This window comes from Myiozetetes cayanensis, unplaced genomic scaffold (assembly GCF_022539395.1).
Source record: "Myiozetetes cayanensis isolate MyiCay16 unplaced genomic scaffold, myiCay2020 scf966, whole genome shotgun sequence".
Lineage (NCBI taxonomy): Eukaryota > Metazoa > Chordata > Aves > Passeriformes > Tyrannidae > Myiozetetes > Myiozetetes cayanensis.
The window spans coordinates 1-15,773 of NW_026088259.1; the positions used below are offsets into that span (position 1 = coordinate 1).

Sequence of the window (15,773 nt, forward strand, 5' to 3'; positions counted from 1 at the left end):
GACCCCAAATAATCTCAGAGACCCCAAATGCACCAGAAACTCCCCAAAAACACCTCAGAGACCCCCAGGAACTGCCCCAGAGACCCCCCCAAACACACCCCAGCCCCTCCAAATCCCACCTGGCCCCCACCCCATAAACCACCTCAGTGCCCCCCAAAACCCCCAAAACCGCCCCCCAATCCCCATAACCCCCCCAGCCCCCCAAAGCCCCTACCCTGGCAGAGCCCCCTGTGGCCGTGGCCGGGGGGCAGAGGCAGCTGAAGCCCCCAGACCACCCCAAAACCCCCATAAACCCCCCAAACCACCCTAAACTGCCCCAAACCGCCCCAAAACCCCCCCAGAGCCCCCTACCCTGGCAGAGCCCCCTGTGGCCGTAGCCGGGGGCAGAGACTGCAAGCCCCCCAAAACACCCCAAAACCCCCAAACCGCCCATAAACCCCCAAACTGCCCCCTACTACCCCCAAACCACCCCATAACCCCCAAACCACCCCATAACCCCCAAACCACCCATAAACCCCCAAACCACCCCAAAACCCCCAAACTGCCTATAACCCCCAAACTGCCCCATAAACCCCCAGACCACCTCCATAACTCCAGCCCCCCAAAGCCCCCTACCCTGGCAGAGGCCCCCTGTGGGCGTAGCCGGGGGCAGAGGCAGCTGAAGCCCCCGGGAGGTTCTGGCAGCGGTGCTGGCACGAGACCCCCCCGGCACTCATCGACATCTGCACAGAGAGAGACCCCCAATGGGGGGGTCAGAGAGGACCCCAATGTGGAGGTCAGAGAGGACCCCAATGTGGGGGGTCAGAGAGGGACCCCTAATTGAGGGGAGGGGTCAGAGACCCTCGGGGGTGGGGAAACAGAGACCCCCAATTGAGAGGGGGAGTCAGAGAGAGACCCCCAATGGTGGGGACAGAAACATGGTGAGACCCCCGGGGGGAGGGGACAGAGACAGACCCCCAATGAGGATCAGAGACCACCAAGGGGGGAAACAGAGACCCCCAATGTGGGGGGGGATCAGAAAGAGACCCCCAATTGGGGGGAAAACAGAGACCCCCAATGGGGGGTTGAATCAGAGACCCCCAACCTGGGGGGGAAAACAGAGACCCCCAATGGGGGGTTGAATCAGAGACCCCCAACCTGGGGGGGAAAACACAGACCCCCAATGGGGATCAGAGACCCCAAAAGTGGGGTGGTGGTGGTGGTGACGTCATGACCCTGTGGGCGGAGCTCTCATCTGTGGGCGTGTCCCCAGCCCTGTGGGCGTGTCCCAGCCCCACGTGGGGGATGGGGTGTGGATTTTGGGGGGTTTTTTGGGGGTCCCACCGGTGCAGGAGCTCCCGTCGGGGCCGAGGGCGAAGCCGGGGCGGCAGCGGCAGCGGAAGGAGCCGAAGGTGTTGAGGCAGCGCTGGGAGCAGCGAGCGCCCATCGAGCACTCATCCACATCTGGGGGGGGAAAAGGGGACAGGGACAGGATTTTGGGGGTCTGGGGGGGCTCAGGGTGATTTTTGGGAGGGGTTTTTTGGAGCAGCGAGCACCCATCGAGCACTCGGCCACATCTGGGGGGGGAAAAGGGACAGGGACAGGATTTTGGGGGCTAAAAGAGGGACAGGGACAGGATTTTGGGGGTCTGGGGGGGGTAAAAAGGGACAGGGACAGGATTTTTGGGGGCTAAAAAGGGACAGGGACAGGATTTTGGGGGTCTGGGGGGGTAAAAAAGGGACAGGGACAGGATTTTGGGGGCTAAAAAAGGGACAGGGACAGGATTTTGGGGGTCTGGGGGGGTAAAAAAGGGACAGGGACAGGATTTTGGGGGTCTGGGGGGTAAAAAGGGACAGGGACAGGATTTTGGGGTCTGGGGCTAAAAAGGGACAGGGACAGGATTTTGGGGTCTGGGGCTCAGGGTGATTTTGGGAGGGGTTTTTGGGCGAGCGCCCCACGAGGCACTCGGCCACATCTGGGGGGACAGGGACAGGATTTTTGGGGCTAAAAAAGGGACAGGGACAGGATTTTGGGGGTCTGGGGGGGCTCAGGGTGATTTTTGGGAGGGTTTTTTTGGAGCAGTGGGCGCCTATCGAGCGCTCAGCCATGTCTGGAGGGACAAGGACAAGATTTTGGGGGTCTGAGGAGGCTAAAAAAGGGACAGGGACAGGTTTTGGGGGGTCTGGGGGGGTAAAAAAGGGACAGGGACAGGATTTTGGGGCTAAAAAAGGGAGAGGGACAGGATTTTGGGGGCTAAAAAAGGGGCAGGGACAGGATTTTGGGGTCTGAAGGGGTTAAAAAAGGGACAGGGACAGGTTTTTGGGGGCTAAAAAAGGGGCAGGGACAGGTTTTTGGGGTCGGGGGGGAGACAGGGGCAGGTTTTTGGGGTCTCGGGGTTGACTGGGGGACAAGGGCAGGTTTTTGGGGTCAGGGGGCACTCGGGGTGATTTTTGGGAGGGGTTCAGGGTGATTTTTTCTGTTTTTTGGGGGGCTCTGACCGAGGCAGGAGCGGCCGTCGGGGCCGAGGCTGAAGCCGGGGTGGCAGCGGCACGAGAAGGCACCGGGGGAGTTGGCGCAGCTGTGCTGGCACCAGCGGAACTGGCACTCATCTTCATCTGCAGAGCCCCAAAATCAACCCAGAATAACCCCAAAATCCCCCAAAAAACACCCCAAAATCACACCCAAAACCACCTCAAAATCACCTCCAAAAACACCTCAAAAAACACCCCAAACCCCCCCAAAACACCACCCCAAAATCACCCCTCTAAAACCATTCACCCAAAATCACCCCCAAAACACCCCCAAAACCACCTGAAAATCACCCCCAAAACCTTCCCAAAATCACACCCCCAAAACCTTCCCAAAATCACCCCCAAAACCACCCCAAAATCACCCCCAACACCACCTCAAAATCACCCCCAAACCACCCTCAAAGCATCGCCCCCAAACCACCTCAACACCACTCAAAATCACCCCCAAAACCCCCCCAAAAACACCCCAAAATCACCCCCAAAACATTCCCAAAATCACACCCAAAAACATCCCAAAATCACCCCCAACACCAACCCAAAATCACCCCCAAAACCCCCTCAAAAACACCCCAAAATCACCCCCAAAACATTCCCAAAGTCACACCCAAAACCTTCCCAAAAACACCCCAAAATCACCCCCAACACCAACTCAAAATCACCCCCAAAACCACCCAAAAATCACCCCCAAAACCACCCCCAAATCACCCCCAAACCCCCCAAAACGCCCCAAAATCACCCCCAAAACCTTCCCAAAATCACCCCCAAAACCACCCCAAAATCAACCCCAAAGACATCCCCAAAACCACCCCAAAATCAACTCAAGAACGCACCAAAAATCACACAAAAATAACCCCAGAACACCCCTGGAACACCCGCCCAGCACTCGTCCTCATCTGTGCCCAAAACCACCCCGAAATCACCCCCAAAAACACCCAAAAATCAACCCCAAATCGCCCCAAAATACCCCAGAAATGCAGCCCCCAGAAATGCTCCTAAAATCACCCCCAAAATCACCCCAAAATACCCCAGAAACACCCCTGAAGCTTCTACCCCCTAAGCCCCTTCGCCCCCACCAAGCCCCAGCCCAAACCCCCTAGCCCCTCCCAAGACTCCCAGGATCACCCCCACACCCCACCCCAAGTGACCCCCAAATCCCCTGAGACCCCCTAAATCCCAGCCCCACACCCTCCAAATCCCCCAGCCCCCATGTCACCCTCACACCCATCCCAAATCCCCCTGAGCCCCCCCTACACTCCCACAATCCCCAGACCCCCAAACCCCAGCCCCACCATAACCCCAGCCCCCAGATCCATCCCAAATCCCCCTGCCCCCCATATCACCCTATACCCCCCCCAAATCCCCCAGCCCCACCATAACCCTCCAAACCCTCTCCCACCCCCAAATCCCCCAGCTCCCCATATCACCCCATACCCCTCCCAAATCCCCCAGCCCCATCATAACACCCCAAACCCTCTCCCACCCCCAAATCCCCCAGCTCCCCATATCACCCCACTCCCTCCCAAATCCCCCAAATCCCCATGAGCCCCCATATCCCTCCTACACCCCCAAATCCCCAGCCCCCATATCACCCCATATCCATCCAAATTCCCAGCCTACCTGCCCCCAAACCTCTCCCACCCCCAAATCCCCAGACCCCCAGACCCCTCAGCCCACCACCATAACCCCCCAAACCCTCTCCCACCCCCAAATCCCCCAAGACCCCCTCAGACCCCTCAGCCCCACCATAACCCCCAAACCCTCTCCCACCCCCCAAATCCCCCCAGACCCCCCCCAGACCCCTCAGCCCCACCATAACCCCCCAAACCCTCTCCCACCCCCAAATCCCCCAGACCCCCAGACCCACCCCACCATAACCCCCAAACCCTCTCCCACCCCTCAAATCTCCCCCAATATCCCCCCAATATCCCCCCTAGAGCCCCCAATATCCCCCCTACCCCCAAATCCCCCAGCCCCATATCTCCATACCCCCTCAAATCCACCCCAGCCACTAACCCCCAAACCCTCTCCCACTCCCAAATCCCCCAAATCCCCCAGACCCCACCATATCACTCCAGATCCATCCCAAATCCCCCTGAGCCCCTGAGACCCCCAATATCCCCCTACACCCCAAATCCCCCAGCCCCCCATATCACCCCATACCCTCCCAAAATCCCCTCAGCCCCACCATAACCCCCAAGCCTCTCTCCCACCCCCCCCAAATCCCCCAGCCCCATCATAAACCCCCCACCCCCAGATCCATCCCAAATCCCCCCAGCCCCCATATCCATCCCCAATCCCCCAAATCCCCCGGCCCCCATATCACCCATACCTCTCCCAAATCCCCCAGCCCCATCATAACACCCCAAACCTCTCCCCACCCCCCAATCCCCCAAATCCCCCCAGCTCCCATATCACCCCATACCCTCCCAAATCCCCCAAATCCTCCCTCGAGCCCCCAATATCCCCCTACACCCCAAATCCCCAGCTCCCCATATCACCCCATACCCCTCCCAAATCCCCTCAAATCCTCCCCTAGAGCCCCCAATATCCCCCTACACCCCAAATCCCCCAGCCCCCATATCACCCCATACCCATCCCAAATCCCCCCCAGCCCCACCATAACCCCCCAAACCCTCTCCCCACCCCCAAATCCCCCCAGCCCCCCAGCCGGACTGACCGACGCACTCGGTGCTGCGGGTGGCCGGTACCCGGGGGCAGCGGCACTCAAGCCCCCGGGTGTTGATGCAATCCTGGCTGGGCCGGCACGGGGGACCCCAGGCACTCGTCCACGTCTGGGGGAGGGGGGGTAAAAAAGGGGGACGTTTGGAACCCCAAAATCCCCCCCAGGGACACCCCAGACCTGCCCAGGGACCCCCAGTCTTGGGGGACCCCCAGACCCACCCAGGGACCCCCAGTCTTGGGGGGGACCCCCAAGGACCCCCCAGACCCTCCCAGGGACCCCCAGTCTTGGGGGAGCCCCCCAAAGACTCATCCATGTCTGGGGGGGAGGGGGGGTAAAAAAAGGGGGACGTTTGGAACCCCAAAATCCCCCCCAGAGAGCCCCCAGACCTTCCCAGGGACTCCCAGTCTTGGGGAGCCCCAGACCTCAAGGACCCCCAGTCTTCGGGACCCCAAGGACCCTCAGGACCCCAGTCTTTTGGGGGACCATCAGACACTCATCCACATCTGGGGGGGAGGGGGGGTAAAAAGGGACCCCAAAATCCCCCTCAGGGAGCCCCCAGACCTGCCCAGGGACCCCCAGTCTTGGGGGACCCCCCAAAGACTCATCCACGTCTGGGAGGGAGGGGGGGTAAAAAGGGGGACGTTTGGAAGCCCAAAATCCCCCCCAGGGAGCCCCCAGACCCTCCCAGGGACCCCCAGTCTTGGGGGACCCCCAGGCACCCTCGCCCACGCCTGGGGGAGGGTAAAAAGGGGGACACCCAGCACCCAAAAATCCCCCCAGGGAGCCCCCAGACCCTCCCAGGGACCCCCAGTCTTGGGGGACCCCCCAAGGACACCCCAGACCCTCCCAGGGACCCCCAGTCTTGGGGGACCCCCAGGCACTCGTCCACGTCTGGGGGAGGGGATAAAAGGGGACATTTGGAACCCCAAAATCCCCCCCAGGGAGCCCCCAGACCTGCCCAGGGACCCCCAATCTTGGGGGACCCCCCAAGGACTCCCCAGACCCTCCCAGGGACCCCCAGTCTTGGGGTGACACCCCCGTTAACCCCACCCACATTGACCCCACCCACATTGACCACACCCACATTGACTCCACCCACATTGACCCCACCCACATTAACCACACCCACATTGACCACACCCACATTGACCACACCCACAGACACACCCACATTGACCACACCCACATTGACCACACCCACATTGACCACACCCACATTAACCCCACCCACATTGACCACAGACACACCCACATTGACCACACCCACATTGACCACACCCACATTGACTCCACCCACATTGACCACACCCACATTGACCACACCCACAGACACACCCACAGACACACCCACATTGACCACACCCACATTGACCACACCCACATTGACCACACCCACATTGACCACACCCACATTGACCACACCCACAGCCACACCCACATTGACTCCACCCACACTCCCACATTGACCACACCCATGGACACACCCACATTGACCACACCCACATTGACTCCACCCACATTGACCACACCCACATTGACCACACCCACAGACACACCCACAGACACACCCACATTGACCACACCCACACCCCATTTAGCCCCGCCCACACCACACCCCATTTAGCCCCGCCCACACCACACCCCATTTAGCCCCGCCCACACCACACTCCCCATTTAGCCCTGCCCACACCACACCCCATTTAGCCCCGCCCACACCACACCCCATTTAGCCCCGCCCCAACAACCACACCCCATTTAGCCCCGCCCACACCACACCCCATTTAACCCCACCCACACCACACCCCATTTAGCCCCGCCCACACCACACCCCATTTAACCCCACCCACACCACACCCCATTTAACCCCGCCCCAACAACCACACTCCCATTTAACCCCACCCACACCACACCCCATTTAGCCCCGCCCCAACAACCACACCCCATTTAACCCCACCCACAACCACACCCCATTTAGCCCCACCCCCAAGAACCACACCCCCATTTAACCCCTACCCCACACCACACCCCATTTAACCCCACCCCAACCACACCCCATTTAGCCCCACCCAACCACACCCCATTTAACCCCGCCCACACCACACCCCCATTTAACCCTCACCCCCAACCACACCCCATTTAGCCCCACCCACACCACACCCCATTTAGCCCCGCCCACACCACACCCCATTTAACCCCACCCACACCACACCCCATTTAGCCCCGCCCCAACAACCACACCCTATTTAGCCTCCACCCACTACCACACCCCATTTAGCCCCACCCACACCACACCCCATTTAGCCCCGCCCCAACAACCACACCCCATTTAGCCCCAACAACCACACCCCATTTAGCCCCAACAACCACACCCCATTTAGCCCCACCCACACCACACTCCCTTTAGCCCCGCCCCAACAACCACACCCCATTTAGCCCCGCCCACACCACACCCCTTTTAGCCACGCCCCAACAACCACACCCCATTTAACCCCCGCCACACCACACCCCTTTAGCCCCGCCCAACAACCACACCCTTTAGCCCCCACCCACACCACACCCCATTTAGCCCCGCCCCAACAACCACACCCCATTTAGCCCCACCCACACCACACCCCATTTAGCCCCACCCAACCACACCCCATTTAGCCCCTCCCACACCACACCCCATTTAACCCCGCCTCACACCACACCCCATTTAGCCCTCCCCACACCACACCCCATTTAACCCCGCCCACACCACACCTCCATTTAGCCCCTGCCCTACTGACACACTCTTAAGCCCTCCCCTCACCTGTGCAGGTGCCGTCTGGGGCGGGCCGTAGCCGGGGGCAGCGCCCGTCGATGGGCGGGGCCGGCGGAGGGGCGGGGCTTGAGGCGGAGGGGCGGGGCCGGGGCGGGTCCGGGGGCGGGGCTGAGCAGCGCGGCCGAGCGGGGCAGGCAGAGGTACCCCCCGAAATGGTTCAGGCACTTCATGGACCCCCGGCACGGGGGGGGACCCCCTGAGCACTCATCCACGTCTGGGGGGGGGAGAAAGGGGGGAGAACCAGGAGAGACCCCCAAAACAGCCCTGAGACCCCCTAAAACAGCCTCCCGCACGGGAGGACCCCCTGAGCACTCATCGACATCTGGGGGGGGGGAAAGGGGGGGAGAACCAGGAGAGACCCCAAAACCAGCCCCGGGACCCCCAGAGACCCCCAAAAACAGCCCCAGGACCCCAGAAACCCCCAAAAACAGCCCTGGGACCCCCTGAGCACTCATCGACATCTGGGGGGAAATGGGGAGAACCAGGAGAGACCCCCGAGATACCCCCAAAACAGCCCTGGGACCCCCAGAAACCCCCAAAACAGCCCCTGCACGGGGGACCCCTGAGCACTCATCCACATCTGGGGGAGAAAGGGGGAGAACCAGGAGAGACTCCCCAAAACAGCCCTGGGACCCCTGAGCACTCATCGACGTCTGGGAGGGGAAAAGGGGGAGAACCAGGAGAGACCCCAAAACAGCCCTGGGACCCCCAAACCAGCCCTGAGACCCCAGAAACCCCCAAACAGCCCTGGGACCCCTGAGCACTCATCGACATCTGGGGGGAAAGGGGGAGAACCAGGAGAGACCCCCAAAACAGCCCTGGGACCCCTAAAAACAGCCCTGAGACCCCCAAAAACAGCCCCGGCACGGGGGGGGACCCCCTGAGCACTCATCCACATCTAGGGGGGGGGAAAAGGGGGGGAGAACCAGGAGAGACCCCAGAGACCCCCCCAAAACAGCCCTGGGACCCCCTGAGCACTCATCCACGTCTGGGGAGGGGAAAAGGGGGGGAGAACCAGGAGAGACCCCCAAAAACAGCCCTGGGACCCCCAGAGACCCCCAAAAACAGCCCCGGCATGGGGGGGACCCCCCGAGCACTCATCCACGTCTGGGGGGGGGAAAAGGGGGGGAGAACCAGGAGAGACCCCCAAAAACAGCCCTGAGACCCCCCAAACAGCCCTGGGACCCCCAGAGCACTCATCGACATCTGGGGGGGGGAAAAGGGGGGGAGAACCAGGAGAGACCCCCAAAAATAGCCCTGGGACCCCCAGAGACCCCCTAAAAACACCCCCAGCATGGGGGGGGACCCCCGGAGCACTCATCAACGTCTGGGGGGGGGAAAAGAGGGGGAGAACCAGGAGAGACCCCCAAAAACAGCCCCAAGACCCCCCAAAAACAGCCCTGAGACCCCCCCAAAACAGCCCTGGGACCCCCCAAAAACACCCCCGGCACGGGGGGGGACCCCCTGAGCACTCATCAACGTCTGGGGGGGGCAAAAGAGGGGGAGAACCAGGAGAGACCCCTGAGATACCCCCAAAACAGCCCTGGGACCCCCCAAAAACACCCCTGGCACGGGGGGGGACCCCCTGAGCACTCATCAACGCCTGGGGGCAAAGAGGGGGAGAACCAGGAGAGACCCCAAAACAGCCCCAAGACTCCCAAAAACAGCCCTGAGACTCCTCAAAACAACACCCCCTGGCATGGGGACCCCGAGCACTCATCGACATCTGGGGGGGGAGAAAGGGGGGGAGAACCAGGAGAGACCCCCGAGATACCCCCAAAACAGCCCTGAGACCCCTCAAAAACACCCCCGGCATGGGGGGGGACCCCCCGAGCACTCATCCACATCGGGGGGGGGAAAGGGGGGGAAAACCAGGAGAGACCCCCGAGATCCCCCCAAAAACAGCCCTGAGAGCCCCCAAAAAACAGCCCTGAGACCCCCCAAAACCAGCCCCTGATGTGAGACCCTCCCAAAACAGCCCCGGGACCCCTGAGAGTACCCCCCACCCCCCCAAAAAATGGGGTAACCTCCCCACCAAAACAAAATTGGGGATCCTCCTCCCAAACTGGGGTCACCTCCCTCAAAAATTGGGGCCCTCCCCAGATTGGCCCTCTCAAAATTGTCTCCCCCCAAATTGGGGACCACCTCAAAAACTGGGGACCCTCCCCCAAAACTGGGACCCCTCCCCCAAACTGGGCCCCTCCTCCCCACCTTTGCAGTGCTCGGTCTCGGGTCCCACTCGTACCCATCGCTGCACTCCTGGGAGGGGACAGGGGGTCACCCTCCTCAAAATACACCCTCGACCCCTCCTCCACTCCCTCCCCATCCCCGCCCTCCCCACAACAGCCCCGAAGTTTTTTGGAGGGGAGGGCCAGAGAGGTTTTTGGGGGATCAGGAGTGGTTTTGGGGTTTGGGATCCTCCCCACCCTCCTCCTCACTCCCTCGCCCTCTCCCCATCGCCACAACGGTCCCAAAAGTTTGGGGAGGGGCCAGAGAGGAGTTTTTAGGGGGAATCAGGATTGTTTTTGGGGGTTGGGACAGTTTAAGAGGGGGACCAGGACCCCTCCAGCCCCTCCCCACACCCTTCGCCCCTCCCCCTACCCCCCCACAACGGCCCCGAAAAGTTTGAGAAAGGGGAGGGGCTAAAGAAGAAGTTTTTTTGGGGGAGGGGAGGAGAGTTTAAATGGGGAGGGGGTCCCCTTCTCCCACCCTCCCCTCAAAATCGCCCCTCCCCACCGTGTAATCCTCCGGCCTCTTCCGGTTCCGGGGCTGCGGCGGCCGCGCCGGGGATGAGGAAGAGGAAGAGGAAGAGGAAGAAGCGGGGGCTCATCGCGCTGGGGAGGGGCGGGAGTTGAGGGGGTCACCCTCAATCTGCCACCCTCCCCCACCTCCTTCCATCTTCCTGGGCTGCCCCTCCCTCTGCGGGATGGGGAGGGGGGAATTGGGGGAGGGGCGACTTGGGGGACTCCCGAGAATGGCGGGGTGGGGAGGGATGAAGCGTCCCTCCCCCCCAAAAAAGCCCCCGTGGCCTCACTTACCCTGCTCGGCTCTGGCCCCCTCCCCGCCTCAGGCTCCTCCCCTTTCCCCAAAAATTCCAAAGCCCTCCCCCACCTACCCCTCGATCCATCCCCTCCCCCCAAAATCATCGGGGATTCTGCCCCTCCCCCCAAATGGAGATTAGGACACCCTCCCTCCTTCAAACTCTGCCCTCCCCCCTAGTTTAGATTTTGTGGGGGTCCCTAAACCCTGACCCCTGCCCCCCCAAAACTCTGCCCCTCCCCTCAAAATCCTGCCCTCCCCCACCCCAAATCCCCCTCCCTCCCCCCAGACACCTCCCAAATCAGCTCCGTTTCCAACCGAGCTTTTATTACAAACACCCCCCAAATTTTGGGGTCCCCCCACCCCAAATTTTGGGGATGTCCCCCCCCAATTTTTTGGGGTCCCCCATTCCTCGAGGTGCTGTTTTTGGGGTCCCCCATTTTTGGGGTGTCCATTTTTGGGGTCCCCCATTTTTTGGGGTGCTGTTTTGGGGTCCCCCGTTTTTGGGGTGCTGTTTTGGGGGGTCACTCGTGGTCCATGCTCAGGAGGCAGGTGCTGATCCAGGGGTCAGTTTTTGGGGTCTCCCATTTTTCATGGTGTCCATTTTTGGGGTCCCCCATTTTTTGGGGTGCTGTTTTCGGGGTCCCCCATTTTTGGGGTGCTGTTTTGGGGGGTCACTCGTGGTCCATGCTCAGGAGGCAGGCGCTGATCAGGGGTCGGTTTTTGGGGTCCCCCATTTTTCGGGGTGCTGTTTTGGGGTCCCCCCATTTTTTGGGGTGCTGTTTTCGGGGTCCCCCCGTTTTTGGGGTGCTGTTTTGGGGTCCCCCGTTTTTGGGGTGCTGTTTTGGGGGGTCACTCGTGGTACATGCGCAGCAGGCAGGCGCTGATGGCTGCCATGTAACGCTCCCACAGGGCCTGGTGCCTGCAGGGAAACCCCAACTCAGGGGTCCCCCTCTCTGGGGACCCCCTGTGCTCTTCCCATCCCCCCCCCCAGCCCAGTTTTGGGGTGAAATGGGACGGTTTTGAGGGGGTCTCACCTGAACCCCGGCAGGCTCCAGGGGGTATTTGGGCCCAGGGGGCTCAGGGGGCTTTGGGGGTCCCATTTTTTGGGGGGTCTCACCTGAGGCTCAGCAGGCTCCAGGGGGGGTATTTTGGGTTCAGGGGGCTCAGGGGGTTTTGGGGGTCCCAATTTTTGGGGGTCTCACCTGAGGCTCAGCAGGCTCCAGGGGGTATTTTGGGTTCAGGGGGCTCAGGGGGTTTTGGGGCTCCCAATTCTTGGGGGTCTCACCTGAAGCCGGGCAGGCTCTGGGGAGGGTATTTTGGGTTCAGGGGGTATTTTGGTCTCAGGGGGTTTTGGGGTCCCACTTTTGGGTCTCACCTGAAGCCGGGAAGGCTCCAGGGGGTATTTAGGGTTCAGGGGGCTCAGGGGGTTTTGGGGTCCCAATTTTTGGGGGGTCTCACCTGAACCCCGGCAGGCTCTGGGGGTATTTTGGGTTCAGGGGGCTCAGGGGGTTTTGGGGGTCCCACTTTGGGGGTCTCACCTGAGGCCCAGCAGGCTCCAGGGGGGTATTTTGGGTTCAGGGGGCTCAGGGGGTTTTGGGGGTCCCACTTTTGGGGGTCTCACCTGAAGCCAGGCAGGCTCTGGGGTTTTCAGGAGGTTTGGGAGTTCAGGAGGTTTTGGGGTCCCAATTTTTGGGGGTCTCACCTGAGGCTCAGCAGGCTCCAGGGGGGGTATTTTGGGTTCAGGGGGCTCAGGGGTTTAGGGGGTCCCATTTTTGGGGTCTCACCTGAAGCCCGGCAGGCTCCGCGGCCGCCGTAGTGGGTGTCTTGGGGACCCCCAGGCACCTCGCCCACGCCTGGGGAGGGTAAAAAGGGGGACACCCAGCACCCAAAAATCCCCCCAGGGAGCCCCCAAGGACTCTCCCAGGGACCCCCAGTCTTGGGGACCCCCAAGGACACCCCAGACCCTCCCAGGGACCCCCAGTCTTGGGGGACCCCCAGGCACTCGTCCACGTCTGGGGGGAAGGGGGGATAAAAAAAGGGGACATTTGGAACCCCAAAATCCCCCCCAGGGAGCCCCCAGACCTGCCCAGGGACTCCCAATCTTGGGGACCCCCAAGGACTCCCCAGACCCTCCCAGGGACCCCCAGTCTTGGGGTGACACCCCCGTTAACCCCACCCACATTGACCCCACCCACATTGACCACACCCACATTGACTCCACCCACATTGACCACACCCACATTGACCACACCCACATTGACCACACCCACATTGACCACACCCACAGACACACCCACATTGACCACACCCACATTGACCACACCCACGTTGACCACACCCACATTAACCCCACCCACATTGACCACAGACACACCCACATTGACCACACCCACATTGACCACACCCACATTGACTCCACCCACATTGACCACACCCACATTGACCACACCCACAGACACACCCACAGACACACCCACATTGACCACAGCCCACATTGACCACACCCACATTGGACCACACCCACATTGACTCACACCCACTATTGACCACACCCACAGCCACACCCACATTGACTCCACCCACACTCCCACATTGACCACACCCATGGACACACCCACATTGACCACACCCACATTGACTCCACCCACATTGACCACACCCACATTGACCACACCCACAGACACACCCACAGACACACCCACATTGACCACACTCCACACCCCATTTAGCCCCGCCCCACACCACACCCCATTTAGCCTACGCCCAACAACCACACCCCATTTAGCCCCGCCCCACCACACCCCCCATTTAGCCTCTCGCCCACACCACACCCCATTTAGCCCCGCCCACACCACACCCCATTTAGCCCCGCCCCACACCACACCCCATTTAGCCCCGCCCAACCACCCCCCATTTAACCCCACCCACACACACTCCATTTAGCCCCGCCCACACCACACCCCATTTAACCCCACCCACACCACACCCCATTTAACCCCGCCTACAACCACACCCCATTTAACCCCACCCACACCACACCCCATTTAGCCCCGCCCCAACAACCACACCCCATTTAACCCCACCCCAACTACACCCCATTTAGCCCTACCTCAAGAACCACACCCCATTTAACCCCACCCACACCACACCCCATTTAACCCCACCCCAACCACACCCCCATTTAGCCCCGCCCAACCACACCCCATTTAACCCCGCCCACACCACACCCCATTTAACCCCACCCCCAACCACACCCCATTTAGCCCCACCCACACCACACCCCATTTAGCCCCGCCCACACCACACCCCATTTAACCCCACCCACACCACACCCCATTTAGCCCCGCCCCAACAACCACACCCTATTTAGCCCCACCCACACCACACCCCATTTAGCCCCACCCACACCACACCCTATTTAGCCCCGCCCCAACAACCACACCCCATTTAGCCTCAACAACCACACCCCATTTAGCCCCAACAACCACACCCCATTTAGCCCCACCCACACCACACCCCCTTTAGCCCCACCCCAACAACCACACTCCCATTTAGCCTCGCCCACACCACACCCCTTTTAGCCACGCCCCCCAACAACCACACCCCATTTAACCCCCGCCCACACCACACCCTTTTAGCTCCCGCCCCAACAACCACACCCCTTTAGCCCCACACCACACCACACCCCATTTAGCCCCGCCCCAACAACCACACCCCCATTTAGCCCCACCCACACCACACCCCATTTAGCCTCACCCAACCACACCCCATTTAGCCCCTCCTCACACCACACTCCCATTTAACCCCGCCCACACCACACCCCATTTAGCCCCTCCCCACACCACACCTCCATTTAACCCCTGCCCACACCACACCTCATTTAGCCCTGCCCCTACTGACACATCTCTTTAAGCTCTCCCCTCACTCTGTGCAGGTGCCGCTGGGGCGGGCCGTAGCTGGGGGCAGCGCCTGCCGATGGGCGGGGCCGGCGGAGGGGCGGGGCTTGAGGCGGAGGGGCGGGCCGGGCGGGTCCGGGGCGGGGCTGAGCAGCGGGCCGAGCGGGCAGGCAGAGGTACCTCGAAATGGTTCAGGCACTTCATGGACTCCCGCACGGGGGGACCCCTGAGCACTCATCCACGTCTGGGGGAGAAAGGGGGAGAACCAGAGAGACCCCAAAACAGCCCTGAGACCCCTAAAACAGCCTCCCGCACGGGGGACCCCCGAGCACTCATCGACATCTGGGGGGAAGGGGGAGAACCAGGAGAGACCCCAAAACAGCCCTGAGACCCCCAGAAACTCCCAAAAACAGCCCCAGGACCCCCAGAAACCCCCAAAAACAGCCCTGGGACCCCTGAGCACTCATCGACATCTGGGGGAAATGGGGAGAACCAGGAGAGACCCTCGAGATACCCCAAAACAGCCCTGGGACCCCCAGAGACCCCCTAAAACAGCCCCGGCACTGGGGACCCCTGAGCACTCTATCCACATCTGGGGAGAAAGGGGGAGAACCAGGAGAGACTCCCCAAAACAGCCCCGGGACCCCTGAGCACTCATCGACGTCTGGGAGGGGAAAAGGGGGAGAACCAGGAGAGACCTCAAAACAGCCCTGGGACCCCAAACCAGCCCTGAGACCCCAGAAACCCCAAAAACAGCCCTGGGACCCCTGAGCACTCATCGACATCTGGGGGGGAAGAGGAGAACCAGGAGAGACCCCTAAAAGCAGCCCTAGGGACCC

At 61.3% G+C, this 15,773-nt stretch overlaps 1 protein-coding gene across 1 annotated transcript; it reads right to left on the reverse strand.

Annotated features, from left to right (window-relative positions):
- Nucleotides 1-351: 351 nt before the first annotated feature.
- On the reverse strand, nucleotides 352-15,221 carry LOC126653204 (EGF-containing fibulin-like extracellular matrix protein 2; the record flags this gene model as incomplete). Its single annotated transcript, XM_050340723.1, is given in 13 exon segments — nucleotides 352-381; nucleotides 645-705; nucleotides 707-722; nucleotides 1,324-1,443; nucleotides 2,478-2,594; nucleotides 5,188-5,282; nucleotides 5,284-5,302; nucleotides 7,985-8,060; nucleotides 8,062-8,210; nucleotides 10,208-10,225; nucleotides 10,228-10,255; nucleotides 10,733-10,748; nucleotides 15,169-15,221. Coding segments are annotated over 13 exon segments (798 nt in total), but the record flags the coding sequence as incomplete, so codon positions are not given.
- Between the last annotated feature and the right edge of the window lie 552 nt (nucleotides 15,222-15,773).